Genomic DNA, 24,022 nt, shown 5'->3' on the forward strand with positions numbered 1-24,022 from the left:
TGTCTATTTGGGAACGTTGCTGCCCTTTTCGCAAAATCTGCGAGAGAACGCAAGTGTGCGACAGATCGGTTGCAGCGGTGCAAAATTGGTTGTGGTGGTTGTTGGGTGTCATTTTCATGCTGTAACTCAATTTTAAGCAACGTTTTGCATGTCAGAGCCTCTTTGCAAATGAAGTTTTGGCCCCAGAGCAGCTCGCCAGTAATAGCAAATGATTGCATGACACTTGCATAGCAGCATGTCATTCTTCCTGTGAGTATTAAACTTTCTATTATTTCGACCTAAAATTTATATCAAATTACTCTCCGAAACCTCAAAATATAAATACAAGATCCAAAAATGTTAGTTATTACAAGAAAAAGAAGAATCTCCCGAAAAGATTCGCATATGAAACAACAACTGCGCCTGAAATTAGGCAATTCAAAGCGAAACCCTATGGCAAACTTCAATTTTCAGAACTAGAATCTATTCAAAACAGGTAAAAAAGTCCCAAAAAGTAATCAAAATATCATTAACATTCTTCATCTTCATCGATAACCCATGCTACGCTGTTGTTTTCTATCCTTAAATACTTAAAAGAACGCTAGAAGGAAACAAGGAAAATCATACCAAACTGTCCGCATCGCCGCCAGTGCCGCTCGCCGCCGTGCCGTTGCTCATTGTATCCGATCGGGTCGACGGCACGGTACGCCGGAACGGCAATCCATACTACAGCCCAGCAGAATGCACGCGCAACCGGTGTGACTGGGTGTGCTGCTATGCTCGAGACCGTTCTTCACCACGCACGACCAAACGCCGAAGGATGTGCACCGTGAGGCTCTAAATTTTGCACCCAAGACCTTCACCGTAAGGTTGTTTTTCTTCTTTTTTCACCAACACACACACACACACAAACAAGAGCACTCGTACTTGAAGACTTTAAAGTGATTCGTAATAAATCCAGCACCATAGACAGGGGGGCGGCTGCACTTTCACATTTCCTTCACAATGAGATTCGTACGGCTCATACCGTGGAGCCTGTGTGCATTAACTAATTTTCCTTTTGCACGGCACACCCTGTTACACACACACACACGCGCGCACTCAGAGACCACCACAATTCGCTTATGAGCACCGAAACTAAGCTTGCCAGTACACACAAGAGCAGCAAAAACTGGTAACAACCATTTGCAGGCAGGCCAACCACTTGCATCCGAGACTGCACGGGCTACCTGCGCCGGGCGGAACACGATCTTGTAGCACGCAGTTGTACACCGGGCGAGACAGATTCGATATCGAAATTTTCACTTTTCACCGGCACACACTCCGAAAAGCCACACACACAGACACACACACACACACGCACAAGTGAATAGTTTGCAGCGAGCGTCGTCACCAGTGGAACGGAACCGTCGTGAGGATCGAAAATCTCCAACGCTCGATCGGCTTTCGCTGGCTGTTTTGTCGGATGATTTTGTGGCAGCATGTACTTGCGAAGGGGGGTTTTCCCTCGTCTTACACTACTGTCATGTTTCCCTACCTCCGTCCTCCCCTGCGCTCTTCTTTCACTTTAGGGGTAGGGACGGGTGCGTAATATTTTTCTCCTCCTCCTGCCCTGGCGCGCGCTTCGTGTGGGGTTTGGGAAAATTTCTCCCGACTGCACTTAGTACTTGCGGGAATAAAGTGGTGCGGCTAGGGAGCGAGCAGGCGAGATGATTGAACAACAAACTCTCTTTATTGCTGAGTGTACGGTGTACGGCTGTGTACGATTTGTTAGCACACGGTGAGCGCTGTTTCGGTGATGGTTTTTTGTAGTGTAATTGTGGTTTTGCCTATTGATTATGCTGGCATGCTGTTGGCATGCTATTGGCGCTAGACCCAGCCGGAGTGGACGGAGTGGCAGTCTTGGTTATCGTGTCAAGCTTTTTGTCCGTGTTTGTTTACGGCATGAAGCGAGTTAGCACCATCTTAGGCTGAGCAGAAGCGCACACCTGAAACGAGTAGAGAAGATGGTAATGGGGATGAGAAAGTTACGCAAAACATGCTACATTATGAAAAACAGAAAAAAACAACTTTCAATCACTAGGATTTGTTACTAAAATTATCAAACAGTTTTTTATGCTTTTCGTTAATTTTTTTTTTCATTTATATTATTGAATATTATTTTTCTATTCCCTTTTTTTGGTTTGTTTTATTTTCTTAGCATTATGACTTTTTTCATTATTTTTTTCCTTTTTCTATTCATCTTTTATGCTTTTTTCTGTATTTTTTTATTTTTTGTTACGGTCTTACTGTTAAGGATAAGGTTGGAAAAACTAATAAATTTAAAATTATTTTCTTTAGTTTAATTTGCAGACTTTCTGTTAAAAGTTTTTATTTTATTAACTTGTAAGATATCAAAGGACAATTGCAATTCTTTAACACTACTCTTCATTCAATTTTTATAAGAAACGTTTGCATCAAAAATGGACGAAAATTGTCGGTTTTTCATAGGTTCTAGTTCACCCACACTAACAAAACGTTAATTTCACTTTCAAAATTAGTATCCTATGAGACAGCAGACACATTTTACAGCTCTATCAGTCGAACTCTAACCGTGATGGCAAAAAAGGAGAAGAAACTTCGTGCAGAAGTGTGCGCGATCAAAGAACGGCACCCCGTAGCGTCTAAAACGAGCTTCGTGTGGTAGTTTGTGGAAATCGTATAAGCCTATTCCAGCATCTACACCAGCTTGGCACTATTAGACAACAATTTAAGCATCGAAAGAAAGTCCAGTTTCGATTGACCGGCGTCCATGAGCGACTAGAAGCTCCAAAAGATGCTGAAAATGAATACTAAACACTGCCTAACAGTGAAATAGAACCTGGGAAACAAACATATCAGGAAGCAGAAACTACTTCCACAGGCTTCGCAGCGGCAAACCATGGCGCCAAAGCTCAATTTCACGACCATTTCAAGCGAATTTCGGAGGAATTTCGATATAACATCCACCAGTAGCCATTTTTTCTGGATAAACATTACGAAACGAAAACATTACGGAAATGATAAAAAATTGAAGATGTATCTTAAAACATGCCTACACACATTTCTTCGTCCACCATAGTGAAAATTCCGAATAACTAACGACAGGCAGCTCACAAGGTAATAGATGTGTTTTTGCGAGTAAGCTTTAATAATTATTAACATTCAAATGATGTTCATGGAACGATATTCTCTCGCTTAGTTCTTTTACAGACTGCCGGAAAAAGTCCAATGTTGTTTAATCCAAACGTTAGCGTCATGTCTGTAATTTCTAAACTAAGAAGAATATAATTATTAGAAAAACACTGCAAAGCATGTACTTCCTTCTGATGATCACATGAGGCCAGATCAGTGTACAAGAGCAGACAAATTTTTAAACTATGTACAGAGCAATGAGAAATGTACAGAGCAATATTCCCGACCATTACTGTAACCACGAAGAGAGCAACGATAATCAACAGATATGCAAACGATCAGTAACCTTTTTTCTCATTTGACAGGAACAGCGACGAACCCGCCAATCATCGAAAGATCTGTTTTGTATAAATCAGAGTTCAACAACAATTCGGACACGCGCGACGTCATCCATTCGACCAGCTCAACTAGTTCCTTCTTTTTTTTAAATTCAATTAATGTTTACGAGTGCTTCGTGAATGAATTTCCGCATTGCAGTGTCTTTAAAAAGACGCAAAACAGCTTCGCTCGATCGAGCAACAAACAATTGTCAGCAGTAAAGAAAAAAAAAACACAAACAAACTTCAAATAGTATAAATTAAGCTACCCATACCCGTATCATCTAGCCGCATACAGTGTGTGCCACAACAACACCATCCTCCCCAAACACACCTGGCTGAACGTGCCAAATTGGCTACCCAAGTGACATTGTTTTTTCCCCCCAGTGGCACGAAGCAACAGCGCCAGATAAGCGGCCGCACGTCACGATCACACTAAAAACCCCCGGCCAAACTCAGTGGGGTGAGGGAGTCAGAAGCATCTTTTAATCCCAGCATGATGTCAGCATTCCAATGCATGCAAGTTGGCACTGGCCGGGCGGGTTTAACTCTGTTCGCTTGCTGCATCAAGTTTCGCTTAGAAATGGTAACATCATGATCAAATCATTTCCTAACCCATCTTCGGGGTCCATCTTGCGGGCAATTGCTCTCTTCCCTCGGGGGGAGGACAGGTTTTAAGACGAACGAAGGCCCGGGGGGCAAATCGTTCGACCCGTGGCGGTATTGATGCAACACCCCATCGAACGGCGGGCGGGGACAGGGTGGTTAATTGCAAGTGACAAACTGTGCTGTACGGGGAGAGGAGGCTCGCATCAGCAGAAGAACGAACGTTACGTCAGGAGGGCCGCCTGAAGGCACATTCAAGGGGTAGGCACAATATTTCCTAAGCGTGTCGCGCTGGCGCTTGACGTTTAGATGTTGCTTCAAGGTGACTTTTTTTACATGGTAATGGTACCCAGTGTCGTATAAGTATTTTTATTCGCTTAACAATATTTAAAGTTACAAAAAACGGCAAACTCTTCCTAAAAATCTTGCTATATCCCACTCAGCCTGTCACTCGCCTCGTGGCAGTGAGGTTGTCCCCTATCGTCGGACGAAAACGTGCCCCAGTTTGCAAGTTGACAATAAGTTCTCCTCTCCAGCGCAACCCCGTGTGCCAGCCTCTTCAGTGTGCTGGTGTGTGGAGCAAACGGTTATTAAGCAGCTCGGCCCCATGCGCCGAGAAGCACAATCATATTGAGGTCAGGTGAACACCGACTCCGGTTCGACCCTCCATCATCCTCATCTCGTGGGGCGTCGTTTTTAGAACGTTTGCCTCAATCCGGGCCTGTTCAACAGGGGGTTGAGTAACACTTTTTATCAACCTTTTGCTTGACTGTTTGTATTATTCAAAATTAATGTTTCGTTTAACGTGTAAATATTTTTTACACACAAAAAAGGCTACTTTTTCATAACTGTTTAAGCAATTATTTAACAAACTTCTAGAACAGTTTTGCAATCAAACCGCTCTTTGCTCAGCTACTTGTTGTTTGATTTCCCCCCGCTCCATCCAGTGCCGTAAGCGTAAATCGGGTTTCCAGCCGTTGCGACCGTTCAGCTCTTTCTATTCGGGTCTTCTAAACAAAAAACGCCGTGCTTATTGCGCTGTGAACGTGTGCTGCACGGTGCATCGATTCGGCGATGATATAATAAAGAGCCGAAGAGCTCACCGCTGCTGTCTAAGGTCTACCTGCATTGTGGGGTTGTGCATTAGATAATGACTTATTAAACGTCGAGCCAGACGGTACCGAAGAATGCATTTCCTTAAATCAACAGCAAGCAAAAAAAAATCACGTATACACGTGAAGCTAAGGCGCGTATTGATAAAACATGATGAACACATCCACACACACACTGTTGTGGGGAATTGCAAGACCACGAGCGATCATACAAATTATGCGACTTTGAAACAACACCCCGCCCGCGCCGTCTTACACATCGCATGGTGTGTCTGGCGGGGCAGCGCCTTGAACGATTTGCATATTTTCATTCTTTCCAACCCTCGGCAGTGGCAATGCCGTGAGGCACGTCCACACGAATCACAGAGACAGACACACACACACACACACACACACACAAACACACAGAAAACAGTCGCAGCTACAGGCTGAAGGAGAATGGAAATACCAACATAGGACAAGCCTGTTCTGTGGCGCTATTGTTCGCTTCGAGTAGCACCATCACAATTCTGTTGCGTGGAATGGACCATACATAAAACATTATTCTTCGCAGGCGCACACACACACAAACACTCGATTCAGAAAGGAGAGGATGGTGGCAAAAAATAAACAGCCAACCCCCTTCCCTCCTTACAACACAAATCACCGATCGTACGGCCAGCGAACATATTCGTCGCCAGTCGCTTTTCTGTCGACGTTAAAAAAAGGGAAATTCCTTTCACAAATTTCACATTCTTCAAATCTGCTTCAATACACACAGAGAGTCACAGAAAGGGGGTGGTAGAGAAACACCATCGGAACGGCTAGCAACAAAACAACAACACACACCGATCAGCGATCGTGCTCACCTTCGCTCTGTCTCTCACCCACACGTACGGTCTGGGTGGGTTTCTGCGACAAAAGGTTGACGTTTCCGCACAAAAAAAAACTCTGCTGAAGGGATTGAGGGTTGCGTTTTGTTTAGGTGGAGGAATGGAAAAATGCTAGCATACATTAAAAATCCTCACCACGCACTATTTTCATGTTCAAATTTGCTTTGCAAATAAAACACACACTCACACACACTCACACAGTGCGATCTGGCGCGCGTGATCGTTGCTTACTTTGAGCACCGTTGCATCCTCTTTCTGCTCACAAAATCACTTATACACGCGTGAAGTCAGATTTTCACAGTATCGTCACCGGATATGCACTTACGTGCTGTGCTTTTTCAAGGCACCACGATCACACATCGAACACATATTTTGGAACAATGACAATCACAACACCTTTTCAGCACCGTATGAAGCACGAGAAACAGTAGCTCCGGACGCGAGCGAACCGAACACTCGAAACGAAACAAATGATCTCGGACCTGCAGCCGTACGGAGGCACCACGCATCATCCCCGCAGGTCTCGTGGGGTTGTGTGCGAGAGACGTTCGTCGCTTTGGCAAGGGAGTTGAACTTTCTAGGCGCACACAAACGCCCATCCGAAAGGGTGAGTGTGTTGGTATCGCAGGGGTTGAATTCGGAAGCAAACCGAAGATCAGGTTATTATGGTAATTTTCTTATTTAAAGGCATGATATATGCTTTTAAAGGTGGATATGATAAGGTAAGTAAATAATTCAATTTATTTTCATGACATAAAACATGTGTTGATACTTTTGTTTCTAGTTAGTGCTGATTTTGTGGAACAAATCTAGTTAAAATGAAGCAAGACTCTAAACCTCGATCAAGCGACGAACCCTGCACAGGTGTACGTGCCTCTACAGGTGTGTAAGTGTAGGTGTGTTTTAAATGATTTGCTGGTTAGAGCGATGATCGCGTTTCATCCGGGGGTACACAGATTAAGGGTAGAAGCACGGATAACCGAGCTGATCTCGATTCTATCTAATACAATCGAATCAAACCGAATTAAAAATTATGATTGGGTAGTTTTAAAAGACTTATGGCTGTAATTTATTTTTATATTTTTTTAAGATCATGACTCCCACGGTAAAATGTATGAAAAGCCTCAATATAGTTGATTTTATGAAATTATATCATTCAGTAGATCACTTTCAGATCGAGTCAAACGCCTGAATGTAGGCAATATTGCTTACACGTTGAGTTGTTGATTTCAATGGAACAGAATGAAGGGTCGGTTTTCATGCTATACGAAGCATTTATGCTCAACCTGTGTTTGAATAATTTTTCTTTACATTTTTTAATTATTTTATAGCTCCAAATACTTTAATTATATATTAATTCAATTTATCATTAATAATTTTTTACTCCTATTAAATATCTTATGAGTGATATTATTTTTAAAGCAATTTAATGCACTCGTCAGCATAAAACCAAAATTAATGCCAAAGGGATAACCTTCACCATTGTGCGGTTTCTTTTGAGTTTGACAGATATCTGAAGTGTTCGTTCGGGTTCCTCCCACCACCAAACGAACCTATTGCAATTCACTTTCATTCGTGCGCGATCGTTGCAGTGTTGGTGCTGTGTTGTTGCTGCAGATTCAAGCAGCTGAAGAAGCCACCAGAGATCATCATCATCATCAGTTACCAAAACTTCAACGCACAAGCAACCAGTTGCGTAAAGCAGACGAGCAGCTTCACCATTCGTGCGCTTAAATGTCGTGGCATTTGCTATCCTTGCGTCGCAGCGTAGGGTAATCCACTCCACACGATGGAAACAGCAGTGAGTGAAGCTACGGACACGACCACAACCGCAGTGCGTAGTCGTAAGGCACAGAAAAAGGCACAGAAAGGTAGTGAAGAAAGCGCAACCGTGAACGAGCAACGATCGCCCTCGATGGAGACGGCTGTGAACGAAAGACACCACAAGCTGAAAAGCGACGAACCCGTCAAACGCTCGCCTGCGGAAGCAATCAGCGAACGGAATGGCGTTTTCGAGGAAGTGGACGATCGTTTCACCGTTTCTATCCGCCTGCAGTTCAATGCAGCTACGGTGGGATTGTTTTTGCTCTCGTTCCTGACACGGTTCTATCGCATCACACACCCGCGGGGCGTTGTGTAAGTATGAAAAGTGTTTTCTTACAAGATCGATGATTTTGTGCCTAACAAATCAATCTGTTTTCCAGCTTCGATGAGATACATTTCGGAAAGTTCGTCTCGCTGTACCTCAAAAACACCTTCTACTTCGATCAGCACCCTCCGCTGGGGAAGTTGATGATTGCAGGCGCTGCCGGAGCAGTCGGATATAGTGGAAGCTTCGAGTTTCCAAAGATCGGCAGCGAATATGATGCGGTAAGCATAACGTGGCGTGGAATCATTGGAAAATTCATCATGCTTTGGTATGAGAACCAGTTTTGCGACACCGCAACACACACACAATGGCGACACAAATGAGCAACGCGCGCGCGACCGTCTGTGGAACTGGTTTGCGGGCTAAAACCATAACCTTCGCTATTCCACCGAAAAAGGGCGCGGTGGGGAGCTTAATCTCATGCTGCTGCTCCTCCTACCTTCTCTTCAATCAGTGAAGATGAAAGTGAAGACGCTTCTCGGGTTACGCGCATACTGTTTACAGTAGATTTTAACAAATCTCGCTCACCTTGCAATGCTTGTGTTTGGTGCGGATGGCAAAGTTTCAGTAATGTTTGACCGAGTCCCGGATGAAAGTTCATTCGAAGTGATGATTGCTTTCATTCGTTTCTGATGTTTGGATAAATGTCAGTGTCAATGTTTGCATGACAAAGATCACGATCGTTTGAAGTGTGCGAATATTAGAAAGGAATGGAGAGAATCTCAAGGTCTAAGCAGCACCATTAATCATCTTTGCAATCTTCAATAAATCTCTTTTCAGTCTGTTCCTATCCTTGCGCTACGATTCGTTCCGGCATTATGTGGAAGTCTGCTGGCACCGATCGTCTACTCGATCCTACGCCAGGTTAAGCTCGGTCAAGGTGTCAGCATTCTTGGTGGACTCCTTATCATTCTAGGTACTTGAAACATTGCTAATCAGCAATATCATATGGTCCAGATTTCTCACAAATGATCCTTTCCGTTCCAGACAATGCCCTCCTGACTCACTCTCGCTTTATTCTGATGGAATCGATGCTGCTCTTCTTCGCGGCCCTTGGCATCCTGACCGTGCTGAAATTCCTCCAAGCCGACCCATTCTCCGCCCGCTGGTGGACACTGGGCACGATCGCGTCCGCCTCACTAACTGCTGCCGTTTGTGTGAAGTTTGTCGGCTTCTACAGCTACCTGCTGGCGATGTACATCATCGGACGACACGTCTGGATGGAGCTACCCGATCGTCGCCGATCGAACGCTTCCATCCTGCTGAAAGTGATCGCTAAATCCCTGCTCATAGTGGGCGTATCGCTCGCCGTGTACATCGGCTGCTTCTATCTGCATTTCGCCACACTGTACAAGGCAGGACCGCACGATAACGTCATGACTAGCGCTTTCCAGGCATCGCTGGAGGGTGGTTTAGCATCGATCACGAAGGGGCAACCGCTGCGCGTACAGCACGGCTCACAGATCACGCTCAAGCACACGCACGGGCGCGTCTGCTGGCTGCACTCGCACACGCACGTCTACCCGATCAAGTACAAGGATGGTCGCGGCTCGAGCCACCAGCAGCAGGTAACGTGCTACGGCTTTAAGGACGTCAACAACTGGTGGATCGTGAAGCGCCCGAACAAGGACAGCCTGATGGTAGACGACGAACCCGACTACATCGAGCACGGGGATGTGATACAGCTGGTGCATGGTGTAACGAGTCGTGCGCTAAACTCGCACGACGTTGCCTCACCGATGTCTCCACTCTGCCAGGAAGTGTCGTGCTACATCGACTACAACATCTCGATGCCAGCCAACCTGCTGTGGCGCGTAGAGCTACTCAACGGCAAAGAGTCCAAGAACAAGTGGCACGCCATCACCTCCCAGGTGCGGCTGGTACACGTAAACACAACCGCCGCACTCAAGTACACCGGCGAACAGCTCCCAGACTGGGGCTACAATCAGTTCGAAGTGGCGGCCGATCGGCGCCAGCAGACGATCGACACGATCTGGAACGTGGAGGAGCACCGCTACACGCAGCACAAAGACAAGAAGGACGTGCTGAACAAACTGCTCGCCACCGAGATGATACCGACCGAGCCGACGAAGCTGTCGTTCTGGAACAAGTTCTCCGAGCTGCAGCTGAAGATGTTGCTGCACGCGGACAAGCTGGAGAGCCACATGTACTCGTCCGAGCCGCACGAGTGGCCCCTGATGGATAAGGGCATTGCTTACTGGATCGATGGCGACTCGAACGCGCAGGTCCATCTGCTCGGCAACCTTGTCATCTGGTACTCGGCTACGATGGCGATCGTGCTGTACGTGGCGTTCTTGGTGTTTTATCTGATTCGTAGAAGGCGTGAGATATACGACCTGGAACCGGTTGAGTGGGATCGATTCCGCCTGGGTGGTGAGATTTTCCTTGCAGGGTACCTCATTCACTATCTGCCGTACTTCTTCATGGAGCGCACGCTCTTCCTGTACAACTATCTGCCGGCGCTGCTGTTTAAGGTGATGTTGCTCTGCTTTGTCGTCGATCACTGTCAGCTGGCGCTGAGGAAGTTTGTGAAGCAGTCGGCATTGGTGATCGGTATCTTCCGGGCAATCGTTGTAGCCTGGTTTGCCGGTGTGCTGTACTTCTTCCAGCGATATAGTGTGCTGAGCTATGGCACTACCGCTCTTTCGGCAGACGATGTATTGGAGCTGCGTCTGAAGGATACATGGGATTTGATCGTCCACAAGCCTTAGGCTCTTGTTTAACAGTTATAGTACTAATAATACTCCATTTTCGTTGCGAAAATATATTGTTACCCTAGCCGTCTTTTTAACGAACGTCTATTTGTCTATGTTAACGCCCCCACTAAATATCACAAAATATTTTTGTAGGGAATTTTTGGAGGAAGATTTGCGAAGTGGAGCCAACTCCGTTGCTCAAATAGAAGATCTACCTGTGTATGTTTGTCTGTGAGTGTTTGATTTCGTCTGCTGTCTTTTCTGTTTCACTCTCATTGTGTAGCGGATTGTTAACCCTAACCACATTTTAGGAATAGACTGAAATTTGGGAGCAGGAGCTACTCCCAGCTGCTCAAATAGAAACAGAAGTACCCCAATGGGAACAAAGAACCGCACGGGAAACCACGGAGCGGGTGGAAGTTACGCGATCTTCAAGGTGAAGTGTATGAAACGAACCAAAGAATCGTTGACACTGTGCCGAAGAATGCTTCAACGGTCACTTGACTTTCCGGTATGTGATGTGGGGTCGGATTTGCTACTGACACTGATGGAGCTGATAAAAAAAGCCCCCAAAAACATTACCCTCTGACTTCAGACCAGTGGTATGCGCCCTCATCCACCGGAGAGGTTTGTTTGTGTTGGCATGAGTCTCTAGTGGCTGTGTTGATCGTTGGCTTGTAAACACTTACCCCCAGGTGGCGGTGGTCGTAGTGTGAGATTCAGCCCATCGTTGGCCAAGTAAGTTGTCGAAGATCAGTTTACCGGCAAATGGCGCTGAAGTGCTCGGCATGATTCGGAGAGGCTCTAGCCGCTTTCGTGCTGCATGCGTCATGCTTCTAGCGTGATTGGTACTAATCAACCGCCGTCCACGTGATTCTTCGTACGCCAATCGCCAAAAAAATCATACCCAATGAGGTATGATACTGCCCAAGTGGTACTGATCTTGAGGGAGGATTGGTTTAGGCGGCACAAAGTCCATTCGATGGAGCAGGAACAGCACAAACGACGAGGAAGCAAAAAGCGCATTTCTACCATTCCGTCAAAACAAAAAAAGTCCAATGTAAATAAACTTAACTCTTGGGGAATTTTGAATGGAGTAGAAGTGCGTGTTCAAAGATGACTCAAAGAACAATAAAAGCACCGTTCGCTGGCACAAGAACTTTCATTCGTTTGCGAACGGTACTCGCAAGAGGATCCTACCTCGAACTGGTACTGAGAGATGGGTGATTTAAGTGTCCTGCAGGAAGTGCTAACCAGTGACAAGAGGATGAGCTGTGTGCAAGAGTTTTATCGCGACGCTACCATCCTGATCACCGGTGGCACCGGGTTCATTGGCAAAGTGTTGTTGGAGAAGTTGTTACGCTGTTTCGGGGTGAAGACAGTGTTTCTGCTTGTCAGGGAAAAGTGCAACAAAACGGTCGATGAGCGATTGGATGAGATGTTCGAAGATGTGGTTAGTGTAATGTTATGTAGTACGCGCTGTGGAGCTGTGATTTCAACTTGATCTTTTAATCGTTCGCCAGATATTCGACGCAATCAAATCTTCCCCACACAACGGGAAGCCTCTGTTCGCGAAAGTGATCCCGATCGAGGTAAACTTCCAATCGGATCAGGTGATCTCTTCGTCCGATCACCAGCGTTTGCTGGCGGCCCAAGTGGAGGTTAGTGGTGTGATCGTGCAATCTTCTAGAATTGCTAACTTTTTTCTCTACACACTGCACCCTATTTCTTCACAAGATTGTGTTTAATGTGATGGCATCGGTAAAGTTCAACGAAGACATCGAAACGGCTCTCGACACGAATGTGCTGTCGTCGCGCAAGTTGTTCCTGCTAGCTCAGCAGCTTCCCCACATCCGCTCGATCGTACACGTGTCGACATTCTACTCCAACTGTCACCGAACGCACATCGAGGAACGCATCTACGAGGAGCTACCGTTCGGTGGGTTTGAAAACATTCTCGCCCTCTTTCGCCATCTAACGCCGAAGGAAAAAGATCAGCTGAAACCGATCATCCTTGGTCCGATGCCCAACAGCTACACGTTCAGCAAGCGCTGTGCGGAGGTGATGATACAGCAGCAGTTCAGTGGCTTACCGATCGCCATCTTCCGGCCACCGATCGTTTCTTCCGCGTACAGTGAACCAACGCCCGGGTGGGTAAACAACTTTAATGGACCGGCGGGTATGGTAGTACCCGTTATACGTGGCCAAGTGTACTGGTGCTACGGTGCGGATGATGCTGCAGTGCACATGGTTCCGGTGGACTACTGTGTCAATGCGCTGCTGGCTGTTGGATGGGAGAATGGATAGCGGTAAGACCGGGTGGCAATTGTAGACGCAGAATTGGACGTTGATTGATGCTGGTTTTCTAGGAAGCGGATGCAGGAACCTACCATGAGCAAGGTAGTGCCAGTGTACAACTATGCGTTTCGGAATAATGTAGTCCGCAATCGAGATATTGGAGCGTTGCTTGCGCTTGGAATTGATTCCACCTTGGGCAGGATATTTGGGTGAGTGACTAAACCGCTTCTACCAAGTTCCTTCCCACTTTTATGTCATTGAGTCGATTTTTTGCAATCTCTGAATTTGTAGACGTTACACCATCCACGTAACATCATCCCTCTTCATGAGACAGCTGTTTATAAATTGGCTGCTACTTCAGGCCTACGTTTCGGACACCTTCAACAAGCTAAGAGGCAAAAAGGCAAAGTAATAACGAACAGCTCCTCTTGTCCTTCTTCTTCTTTAAAAGTAATCCTCTATTCTGCTTCAATTTCAGAAACTACGATCTTATCAAACGAGTGGTAGCGCTGGAAGATTCTACCAGCTACTTCCGCTGCAACTCGTGGACTACGGAGAATGACAACATCCGCCAGCTGTGGGATCGACTGTCGGAGGACGAAAAGCGACTTCTACCCTTCGACGTGGAAACGCTCGATTGGAAGTATTACTTTCGACATTTTGTGAAAGGTGTTGCCGATGCACTGAACCGACATTGCCTAGCAAGACAGCGTGCTTGCAGTCCAAAGCCTTGCTGCTGAGGAAAATGCTACCAACAGCATTAACAGTGGGAGCTCTACTTTATTACCTTTTGAATTAAGCATTTTAAAGCATTCCACAGGACGCTACACAAGATTTTGTTACCTTCACCCCCGGAAGCACATTATCAAAGCTATGAAGCTACAGTTCCTCTATCAGTGGAGTCCGTCTTGGAGGTGGTTTGGGGAACAGTGTCATCTCTTCCGTCTCCTGGTTGTTCTGCGCCTGTGCCTGCTGTTGTATCAAGCTGACGGTATCCTTCTTCAGCTGTTTCAGCGCATCCGGCAGCTTGTCCTTGATAACCTTCTTCGGGCGAATCAGCTCCCGGAAGTCAATTTCCGGTACATCATTGTCCACCTCTTCGATCGTCAGACGAACAGCATTCGGTGGCGGTAGATCGGGTAGTTGAAGGCGCAAAGCAGATGTGCTAGTCTGTGCGACTGCATTCGTTGGTTCTATACGGAGGACGTCACAGTATACCTTGTAAGCCTAGGATGTATACAAAAGTAAGATTTAAAGGACGAAAATGGAACAATGGTCGAGAAGAATCAAGCCGAAGTACCTCTCTTCGTTTGTCGGTGGAAGTTAATGCTTGCGCTTTTCTTAGAAGTGCCTTAACATTCTGCGGCTCGAGAGCCAAACATTGGTTGCAGTCAGCAATTGCCTGATCGTAGCGTTGCAATTTAATATCTAAAACAGAACCAGACAAGCGATAATAAACATCAAGGTTGTTTTACGACACTACAGTACAAACTAACACTAATGCTAAGCTAACTAAGGCACTATCCGGGATAGACCTCAACGGGTAATAAGACAAAAATACAAACGTAAGTCTCACTTACTTGCCATCGCTCTATTATTGAAGCAAGCTGCACTCGGAAACAAATCCAAACTCTTGCCGTACTCCTGAACCGCTTCCTTAAATTCTTTGGCGCGGAAGTAATCGTTCCCCTTTTCTCGCAGCTTTCCCGCAATCACGTGCTTTTCCTGCTGCGACAGCTTCACCTCCGGAGGAAGTTCAACAATTTTCGGCTGCTCGCTGTTTTTCTGATTGTTTAGCCGTACCATCTCCCGGTGCCGCTCCTCGTCCAGATCCATCTTGAGCAGTTCCGTGTCGGCATCGAACTTGTCCCACTTGTCGTAATCACAGTACTTAATCACCTTCGATTGTGGTACCTTTTCCGGTTCCTCCTCCTTAGCGAAAGGGTCAAACGTTCCTCTAATCCGCGGTACGGTAGTATCATCCGACTCGACCTGTGCCGAGCGTAACTCATCGGTCAGCGTTTTCATCCTGTGCTCCCAGTCCTGCAGGTTGTTGGAGATTTCTCGCCATTGCTCCTCCGGCAGCGTGTGCTTTGTCGCTAGTGGTTGCTCCTTTCGTAGCAGCCTGCTCTCGGGACGGAGCGATTTCAGACGTTCTTCGGCAAATGCGGTAAGCTGTGGGAAGTAGCCTTCCTCGCCGGAGCGTAACACTTTTACGATATTTTCCACCTCCCGACCGTTGGTGCATTGGCGAATGTACTCAAAGTCCAGATGTTCCAATAGCAGGTCATACTTCTGCAACAGTCTTGCCGGTTTGTTCGACATTCTGGTGCGTTTGAACGTTTGAACTAAACTGAGCGTGCGAACACGGAGGAACGGCCCGAAAACGTACGGGGGCAGCTGGTATGCAATGTAAGCCGTTGCCATGGCAACCTATAGCACTGGTGTACGTGTTTGTTTGAAACGAACGCGTGGTTCCCGCATTATTGTTTGGTCGATATCAAGGCCATAGACATTCGAAACGATGATACAAAAAAATCAAACATAGTAAACTATGTAAAACACATTAAAAATAAAATAATCCTTTTGAGTAGAAGTTTATACTTTATTCACCTACATTGAACTTGAAGCAGATTTTACGACATCAAAATTATGTAAAAAATAATAACGATCTATTGTTTGTGTTTGGTACGCACTGTACAACTCCCCCTCCTCACTCCTCATCGCTACTGATAACGGCGGCACGTCTGCGCCCTTTCTGAGATTTAGATCGATTTTCTGGGCTCTGGCCTTCTGCTGGTAGCTCCGACACGGAGGATGCGCCACCAGTTGTTTGTTGCTTGGGGGAAGCTTCCGTCTCCGAATCATCGTCCGAGATTACAAGCCGTGTTTGCTTTGGTGCTATCGTTTCCCCCACATCGTCCCCCTGCGAGGATATACCGCCGGTTGCTTGCTTAGAGGTAGTATCCATGTCCGATTCGTCGTCCGAAATAACAAGCCGCGTTTGCTTTGGCGATATTATTTTCACCTCATCGTCCGACTCAGCGAGCTGCGAAGCAGACGTTCGCTGCTTTGAAGACTTAGCTGTGCTCTGTGACTTTACGCGCTTGTTCTTTTTGCGCCGCTGTACTAGCGACACTTCCGACGTCGCATCGGACGAATCAGATCGGTTTCGTTTGGAGGTAGCAGCTGTCGGGTTTGCCGGACGATCTTCATCTGCAAGATCATCTTCCGACACGATCAGCGGTGACATCGATCGGCGTTCTTCTTCGTAGTGGTTGTTCTTATCCATTTCATCTTCTGAAGCAGCTGAAGGCAAAACAACGCTTCGATCTCCCGCTTCCTCGTCTTCATCCGCTGCTGTCGGTGCTTCACAGAAAGCAGTTAATATTTCCATGCGTTTTTTCAACTCTTCTGGCGTCAGTTGAAACGGTATCCGATGGTACACGAACTGGAAGGAATATAAATCATTAAGAACCTTTTGAACCAGAGCTGCCAATCATTCTCACCTGCCGGCCAGTGTCCATCACACCAAGCGACCGTAGCAAACGCTTGAATTCCGGTTTCTTCAGGGCAGCGGTTTGGTACGGTGCAATCGGAATCATCGGAACGCCTCCCTCGGTGTCTTCCGATGGATCCGAGTCTTCGTACAGACTGCGAACCTCTTCGAAGCATTCGACGATCCACCGTACGGCTTGCTTCATGTCGTCGCCACGGAGCGCTTTCAGGTTTTTCTTCACGAGCGGCTCATTCAGCTGCTTGTTGATGCTTTGATTAAATTCCTCCGCCTTCTCCTCTTCCTCCTCTTCGTCGGAGGATTTGCTATTCCTTTCGTCGTCCTGCGACGAACCATCGCTACCGCTCGCTCGCCGTTCGTTGTTGGCACGCCGCTTCGATGGCATTATTTCGGCCACGTCTGCAATCAATCCCAGGTAAACCATGCGCCGAGCGATGGCCGGACGGGTAAACTTCTTTTCGAACGCTTCCGCAATGCTCTTGAGCGGGTTTTTGTCCAGCCGCAGCTCCTCGTAGAGCACACCGAGCTTGCCGTCTTCGTCGGGCGTCCAAGCGTTAGCCTTTTGCTGCCGGTTTGCGTTGCTCTTTTTGGTCGGCGCCTTAAAGGTAAGGCCCATTTCCTTCAGCTTCTTCATCACGCCACGCCGGGTGCGCGTTTGATCGATCAGATTTTCAAGCAGCCAGTCGATAACATCTAAAAACAGAGCACAACAATCAATCCAAGCACGGTAAGGAAAGTGAAAAAAAGAAGGATTATTCCTACCCTGATCTGTTTGTGGATTTTCTTGATTTTCCATAAACAAGCGATGCAGCTCCTGTTCCTGCTCTTCGGTCCATGCTTTTTGGGAAGCTGTGCTTTTCCTGAAATTGTATCCAAAAAGGCATTGTAAAATTTAACTTAAAGCCACGTTTATCCATTGGTGCATACCTTCCATTATCGTTGAACACCTCATCGTAGCCTATTTCCAGTGCGCACGCGATTCGCGACGTTTTGGCAAACAGCAGCTCGGCAAACATCAATCCACCATCATCCTCGGCCCCAGTCAGCACCTTCTGCTGCAGCTGACGCACGGTGTAAATCGCAAGCCGGCGAAGTTCGCGCGAATGCTCATCCTCGATCGCGTTCAGCACAGCTTGAAATATGCGTAAAAGTGACACCTGAAGGTAAAATAGCATTAAATATAGCGCTTAGACAATTACGAAAGCATTTCCTCACCTGAAACAGCATCGAGGGCATCTTATGCTCGACACAAATGCGGTAAAGCAGTGTCACAGCCGCCTTCAGACATGTGGTCTTGATCTTTTCCCAATCCGTTAGCACCGTCGTACAGGCATAAACCACGCGATGGTCTACCAGGCTGTATGAAAAAGGATTTTAATTGAATTTAATGAACATAAATTAAGGAAGAAGGATCATTGTTTCATACCGTTTCGAAAATTCTTCAAATTTAAAATCCTTTTCCTCATGCTTAACGATTTCTGTAACGTACACAATAGGAGTATACAAATATTTCAGAACTAGAACATTATATTTCCCAACACTGCTTACCTTCCTCCTCCAGCTCATCTTCTTCTTCTGAATCTTCTTGCATCTCACCATCATTATCGTCCCCATCAGTTGCTAGAAAAAGGAAGAAAAAAAACATTACTCGACACTATTGCAATCGATTACGGAGCGGAAAGCCATTACCGGAAGACAAATTGGCGGCGAAAATGTCTTGAAGTGTGATCAGATCCTCATCCGGGGTGGCAGTCTCGCTGCCAAAGCAGCTGCTCGTCGTCCAAACCGATCTGTGGCGCGTGAGTTTTAAATATTAACAACATTAAACGGTTGTGAATGAAAGAAATTGAATATTCAAGAGCGTACCTTGCAGCATACAGCATTTTGATTGCCTGTTCGTAGTTCTTTTTCCTCAGCAACGAATGGATGCTCTTCAAACAATCTCCTCTGAAACATGGGGAAGAAGTAAGAGCATGTTAGAAAGCATTTCAGTTTGTTCTAAGGGAAATGGAATATATTTAAATATATTTATTACTTTTGCTCCTCAACAGGAACGGAAGAGGCCGAATCGAACGGCGTGGGTAGCTCCTGTTGCTTAAGTTCACCATTTTCCAGCAACGAGGCAATGGTTGGCGCTTCTTGCAGCCATCGATTTTCGATATTTTCCTGGAAGTTGAAATATTAACGAAATAATGAATTGAATGTTGGGGAAAAAGGACAATGTTGAATTACCTCTTGCTCTTCGGTTGTTTTTTTACGGGGTTGCTTTTTAGCCTTCTTGCGCTTTGCTTTCACCCGCTCCTGTACGCGCACCGTGCCCTTGCAGAATCGTTGCAACATGCTAAAGAACAGATGCGCCACTTCTATGACATCTCTTAGGTAAGCTCTAAAGAATATGAACAAAAAACAATTAAGCAAACTTATCTCTCATTCAGTCCTTTATCACTCACTTTGTATGTAATGCTTCCTTGAAACTCGTCAACAGGTGAAGGGTCGTTTCACGATACTCTACGACGTAGAAGATGTTGTTCTGCAGTACCGAGAGAAGCTCGGAAGCCGCTGTATCCTTAATCTTTTCCAGCGCATGCATATTGTTTAGAAGCTCCCGGTACGTCTGGTGATGAAACAAGAAAAATGTATTAATAATACAGCTTTCTTCAACGTTGCTCGGAATTTACCTGTATAGTTAGATGCAAACGCCTTGCCCAGACGGCTTTGCGTGTTTTATCCGTAGTAATGTTCTCGGTGTACGTGTCCATGCGTGTCACCGTCCAATGAAACGTGTCGATGTTCAAAGATTCACTGGAAAATAAAGTATCACGTGTTACAAAAACATTATCACAGAAAGAAGCCCAGCCAACCATACCTCACTAGTTCAATTTTAAACCCACTGTGCCGGTTAAACTCGAGAAAGAACCGTATGGCCCACAGCAGGTACGAATCGTCATGAAATTCCGACACCGACGTCCCGTGCTGGCTCAGGTAGCGCCGTGCCTGGCGCACCATATTGTTGTACACGCGCAGAATCTCCATGCAGTACTCGCGCAAAAACAAGCGCACCGAAAAGATGCTCTTCCGTTCGAACGTTTCCGTTTCCTTCGCGTTCCGGAACGACACCTTCTGGCGATGCTTTTCCGAGCTAAAGTCCATGCGCATTATCTTGCCCAGCGACTGGTGGCAAACGGCATCACTGTCCGAGATGGATTTCACATTGTTGAACGTGTACGTGCCGCGAAACCGCGAATGACGCCCAGCGGGCGGTTTCCCCAAGGCTGCTGTTGTCGTTGCTGCTGCTGCAGCTGCTGCTGTCGTCGGTTGACGCGCCTTTATCAGCAACAGCTCGTCCGTCTTCTTCTCGGTGTTCGTACGCTGCAGCGTTGCGTCCGCCAGATGGACGGCCGACTGTTCCCGGTAGGCAAGGCTCAGGATTTCGAGCGTGTGTATGAGGAAGCGGTTTTCGTGCGGCGACCCGAGTATGTATAGTATTATGTCCAGTATGCCAGCCTGGTGCAGCGCCCACAGCAAACAGTCGTGCTGGCTGGCATCGTTGTCGAAGCGCTTCTCTCGTTCCACGTTCGCCGGCACTTGCAGCACGTTCCGGATCAGCACGAGAATGCGTTCGATGATGAGTCCGTCCGCTTCGCTGCGCAATGCCCAGTCCTGGAAAAGGAGAAAATAAACCGTAAGAACAGAAACACCATTCTTCCACGACAACACTAATCATACCGTGTGGAGAATCTTCTCGAGCCGATCGCCCAACACCGACCAGAAACTTTTCAGCGAGAACGCTTCCTTGTACTCCTCGCAGATCTCCATCAGCCGGATGAACTTCCGCTGCTCGGCCGCATCCTTCGGATAGTTACCGTTGTACAGCAGCAGCGTAGGAAAGGACAGATTCACCAGCAGCCGGAGCAACACATCGACCACGTCCGGTTTGTCGAAGTTGCTGATGACCATCGGTATCAGATCGGTCTGCACGATACGCTTGCCGCCGATGTAGCGACGGCATTCGTGCGCCGGGCGGTCCTGCTTCAGGATCCAGATCAGGTGCTTCAGCCCCTGTACCGCTTCCGGATCCATCTTGTACACCTCGCCGTCCATCCATCCGAGCGAGGAGCAGACGGCATCGATGTCTGCAAAGTAAGCACTCATCGCGATAGAGTGAATAAAAGCGAATTTTCACGCTAAATGTACATAAACACAAACAATCAACACACGCACTGCACTGCACAATCGCAAGTTGGGTCGAGTTTTGTTTGAAATGCGCGGGTTTTTCCTCCGGCACTGACGTTTGACGAGCAAGCGGAGCGTTTGACAGTTGTGACAGCAGGAAAAATAACACGGTGCGTATACACGTACCGCGAAATGTATACGCCAACTACACGCGAAATAATAACACGTTCTTCTTCTTGTGTACTACTTATTCTTTAGTTTATCATTTCTTTTCCAATTCTTCTGTTACTTACTGTTGCATTTTTCACTTACTTTTTCTTGTCCCTCTTGTAGTTGTTATTCTTCTTGTATTTTTGTTATTGCAAGTTGTCGATGTAGGCCTGCGTTAGCCACTAATAAGCTCTGCTGGCACTAAAATGGCAATAAATTTAGCCGGTCTAGTGGTACAGTCGACAACTCGTACTACTTTCAACATACCCATCATGGGTTCAAGCCCAGAATGGAACGTACCCGCATACCTAGGACTCACTATCCTGCTATGGTAATAAATAAGTCACTGAAAGCCAAGCCCAATAGTAGTACAGGCAGGCCTTGACCGACAACGCTTATTGTACCAAAGAAGAAGAAGAAGAAATGATAAATAACTGGTTTAGTTGATCCTTTGCAGAATAGTCGGTCCCAAGTACAAAAAATTGGTCCTCAAGTACCACAAATCCACGTTTAGACCCCTAAACGGAGTATAAACGTCTCAAGCTCTCACTCTAAAAGGAATCTAGAAAGACTTCGTTTAGCAGATGATAAACGGCTGATGCATCCTAAAAGTAACAGCAAGCTGGTGACACCATCTGTTGGTGGGATAGCCACACAGAGGAACTTTCCTCGATTTGAGAGCTTTTTCATAGCATTGTTGTATGGTTTCGCATTGAAGTTATGCATCGCTAAGACTAGAACGGCGATACGATTGTTTAAATTAGTGATGTGCTCTTTGGAGCGCACCCTCGACTCCGATCCGACTCCAGATATTGTCCGAAATACTAGTTTCGTCCGGAGACGTCCGGAGTCGCCTGGAGTCGTCCGGATTCATTCGGAGTCGAAGTCGTCCGGAGTCGTTTGGAGTCGTCAGAGGCATCCCGAGACGACCGGAGTCAACCGGAATCGACTGTAATTGGATAACGGACGACTCCAAACGACTCCGAATGACTCCGGATGACTCGAATTTTCAACGACTCCGACAGACTCTGCGCGACTCCGTCGACTCCAAAGGGCTTTGAACGACTGCGGAAGACTCAGACTCCGAATGACTCCGGACGACTCCGTGCGATTCGAGACTATTACCAACGACTCCGTATAACGCTGGGCGGACCTACTTTCCGGAATCGAACTGAGATTTGAGTAACGATGGTGTTAGCTCATGATACCCGCGTATGGGCGTGTGGTCAGGACCATTTTTATGGATTTTTGCTCAGTAAGTTACAATGGTATATCGGCCATGATTACATAAAGCTAGGCGAAACACATGGCAAGAAAAATACAACAATATAATAATGTGTTACAAAACGCCATCTATTGAGTAAACCATTGAAGCTATGGAGCTTTCGTTTTTTTCTATGGATAATCGATTTTCCAGTCGTTTAAGCTTAATCTTAATCTTAATAGGTCAGTGTTTTTAAACCTTTCTGCAACTTTTCGTCACATATAATTTAGTTTAGTTTAGCTAATTTCTATAGAGACTTTTAAATATAGCTTATTCGCCTTTTCCCACACATTGGCTGCATGTACGATTTCATTCCCCACAAGTTCATGAGCGCGGGGAGAGTGTAGCAATTCATGGTATTTAGCGGAATTTTGATAAAATTTTATTTTGATTCAAACCACTCCTATTTCGCTTTATTCTTCGATGGTTATTTTCTTTTTCTATTTGTTTAAGCTTCAACTTTTATTTACTTACTTATCCGGCGCTACAACCGCTTTGCGGGCGCTCAGGAGTTTTCGAAACCGTTCACGGTCGCGCGCCTTCATCTACCAGTTATCCCGGCCTTAATGGTGGACGCCTCCTCTTCATCCTGCCACCTCAATTTCTCTCACCTTTTTCCCCTCTGTCCTAAAAATACTTTATGGGCTAGGTCCTACGTTTCCATGCGTACAACATGGCCAGCCCACCGGATCCTGGCGAGCTTGATACGCTGTACGACAGTGAGGTCGCCGTACATCTCGTATAGCTCGTTGTTATAACGACTCCCCTATTGTCTTTCCACACATACGGGGCTAAGAATGCTTCTGAGCATCTTCCTCTCGAACGCGGCTAAGAGGGTTTCGCCAGGCACTTATACAGGTGCTATATAGTCCCAGCTTCGTACGTCGCGACAGGTTCTTTGAGGTGCACCGATTTTTCATGCTGTAGAATGACCGGTTGGCAGCCAGCATCCTTGCGCCCAACTCAGCTTCCATGCTATTGTCGTTGCTGGCCTTTGACCCAAGATAGGTGAATTGTGAGACGACTTCAAAAGTACGACCTCTCGCATCCATAGGTCTCGTGAACTCATCTGAGAAATGACTGGTTTAATTGATCCATTGCAGCATAATCAGTCTTATACGTGGCAGGGACTGATTAGGCTGCAATTTGCAAAGGGTTGTCCCATACGTGGCTTGAATCCATAACCAGTATTTAATTATTTTTTCATCTTATTTATTTCCTTCTTATTGGTTTTTTTTATTCCTTTTATTCTTCCCCATCCGCTGCTTATTCAATTTTAATCATTTTTGTTTCCAATATTTGTTATGTTTCCCTTCGTGTTCTTCCTATTTGCATTCTTCTTCATCTTCTTATTCCCTTTCAACTTCTTCTTGTTTTTTTTATTTATATCTTCTGCTATCGGATTCCGCAGCGAATCAATTATGGTATTCAGGTAGGTAGCGTACCAGGACTTGTTTCCGATTCGATATGATTCCGAGCGTTTCAGAGCTATCTTGGATTCGGTAGGTTCTTGGGTCGGTATGGGATCGGTTTCAGGACATCTGATATGAGTCAGGAACGGTATATTGTCGGGATCAGTTTCTGGAATGGTATGG

At 46.3% G+C, this 24,022-nt stretch overlaps 5 protein-coding genes and 1 long non-coding RNA gene across 8 annotated transcripts in view; 3 read left to right on the forward strand and 3 right to left on the reverse strand.

The window, feature by feature from the left end:
• LOC121598668 (ral guanine nucleotide dissociation stimulator-like 1) overlaps positions 1 to 6,623 on the reverse strand; it is a 35,748-nt gene extending 29,125 nt beyond the window's left edge. The window contains exons 1-2 of one of the 3 annotated variants that reach the window (XM_041925837.1): positions 6,331 to 6,623; positions 607 to 1,967 (exon numbers count right to left, since the gene is read on the reverse strand). In XM_041925837.1, the coding sequence (XP_041781771.1) occupies positions 607 to 657 (51 nt within the window). In that variant the 5' untranslated portion in view covers positions 658 to 1,967; positions 6,331 to 6,623. Of the gene's footprint in view, positions 1 to 606; positions 1,968 to 6,075 lie in introns of all 3 variants that reach the window. The other 2 variants (XM_041925838.1, XM_041925836.1) reach the window with 2 other exon arrangements.
• A 1,006-nt stretch (positions 6,624 to 7,629) lies between these two features.
• Positions 7,630 to 11,057, forward strand: LOC121599959 (protein O-mannosyltransferase 1). The gene is made up of 4 exons (XM_041928125.1): positions 7,630 to 8,235; positions 8,304 to 8,469; positions 9,029 to 9,164; positions 9,236 to 11,057. The coding sequence occupies exons 1-4, from the start codon at positions 7,889 to 7,891 to the stop codon at positions 10,978 to 10,980; spliced, it is 2,394 nt and encodes a 797-aa protein (XP_041784059.1). The 5' UTR covers positions 7,630 to 7,888; the 3' UTR covers positions 10,981 to 11,057.
• Positions 11,058 to 12,131: 1,074 nt separating this feature from the next.
• On the forward strand, positions 12,132 to 14,005 carry LOC121599654 (fatty acyl-CoA reductase 1-like). Its single transcript, XM_041927637.1, has 6 exons — positions 12,132 to 12,418; positions 12,489 to 12,626; positions 12,703 to 13,274; positions 13,335 to 13,472; positions 13,555 to 13,671; positions 13,742 to 14,005. The coding sequence occupies exons 1-3, from the start codon at positions 12,185 to 12,187 to the stop codon at positions 13,270 to 13,272; spliced, it is 942 nt and encodes a 313-aa protein (XP_041783571.1). The 5' UTR covers positions 12,132 to 12,184; the 3' UTR covers positions 13,273 to 13,274; positions 13,335 to 13,472; positions 13,555 to 13,671; positions 13,742 to 14,005.
• Positions 13,998 to 15,644, reverse strand: LOC121599653 (sperm-associated antigen 1-like). The gene is made up of 3 exons (XM_041927636.1): positions 14,844 to 15,644; positions 14,564 to 14,691; positions 13,998 to 14,490 (listed from the first exon to the last, which is right to left on the reverse strand). Exons 1-3 carry the CDS (start codon positions 15,586 to 15,588, stop codon positions 14,143 to 14,145), a joined length of 1,221 nt encoding a protein of 406 aa, XP_041783570.1. The 5' UTR covers positions 15,589 to 15,644; the 3' UTR covers positions 13,998 to 14,142.
• Positions 15,645 to 15,861: 217 nt separating this feature from the next.
• LOC121599652 (protein timeless homolog) lies at positions 15,862 to 21,064 on the reverse strand. Its single transcript, XM_041927635.1, has 15 exons — positions 20,507 to 21,064; positions 19,647 to 20,440; positions 19,459 to 19,582; positions 19,231 to 19,394; positions 19,013 to 19,166; positions 18,816 to 18,946; positions 18,647 to 18,727; positions 18,470 to 18,570; positions 18,329 to 18,400; positions 18,207 to 18,258; positions 17,996 to 18,137; positions 17,708 to 17,937; positions 17,543 to 17,640; positions 16,773 to 17,473; positions 15,862 to 16,714 (listed from the first exon to the last, which is right to left on the reverse strand). The coding sequence occupies exons 1-15, from the start codon at positions 20,930 to 20,932 to the stop codon at positions 15,977 to 15,979; spliced, it is 4,008 nt and encodes a 1,335-aa protein (XP_041783569.1). The 5' UTR covers positions 20,933 to 21,064; the 3' UTR covers positions 15,862 to 15,976.
• Positions 18,586 to 19,465, forward strand: LOC121599655. The gene is made up of 3 exons (XR_006005709.1): positions 18,586 to 18,745; positions 18,832 to 19,159; positions 19,266 to 19,465. It is a non-coding gene; the product is annotated as an uncharacterized LOC121599655 (long non-coding RNA).
• Positions 21,065 to 24,022: the final 2,958 nt, after the last annotated feature.

This window comes from Anopheles merus, chromosome 3L, assembly GCF_017562075.2.
Source record: "Anopheles merus strain MAF chromosome 3L, AmerM5.1, whole genome shotgun sequence".
NCBI classification, from domain to species: Eukaryota; Metazoa; Arthropoda; class Insecta; order Diptera; family Culicidae; genus Anopheles; species Anopheles merus.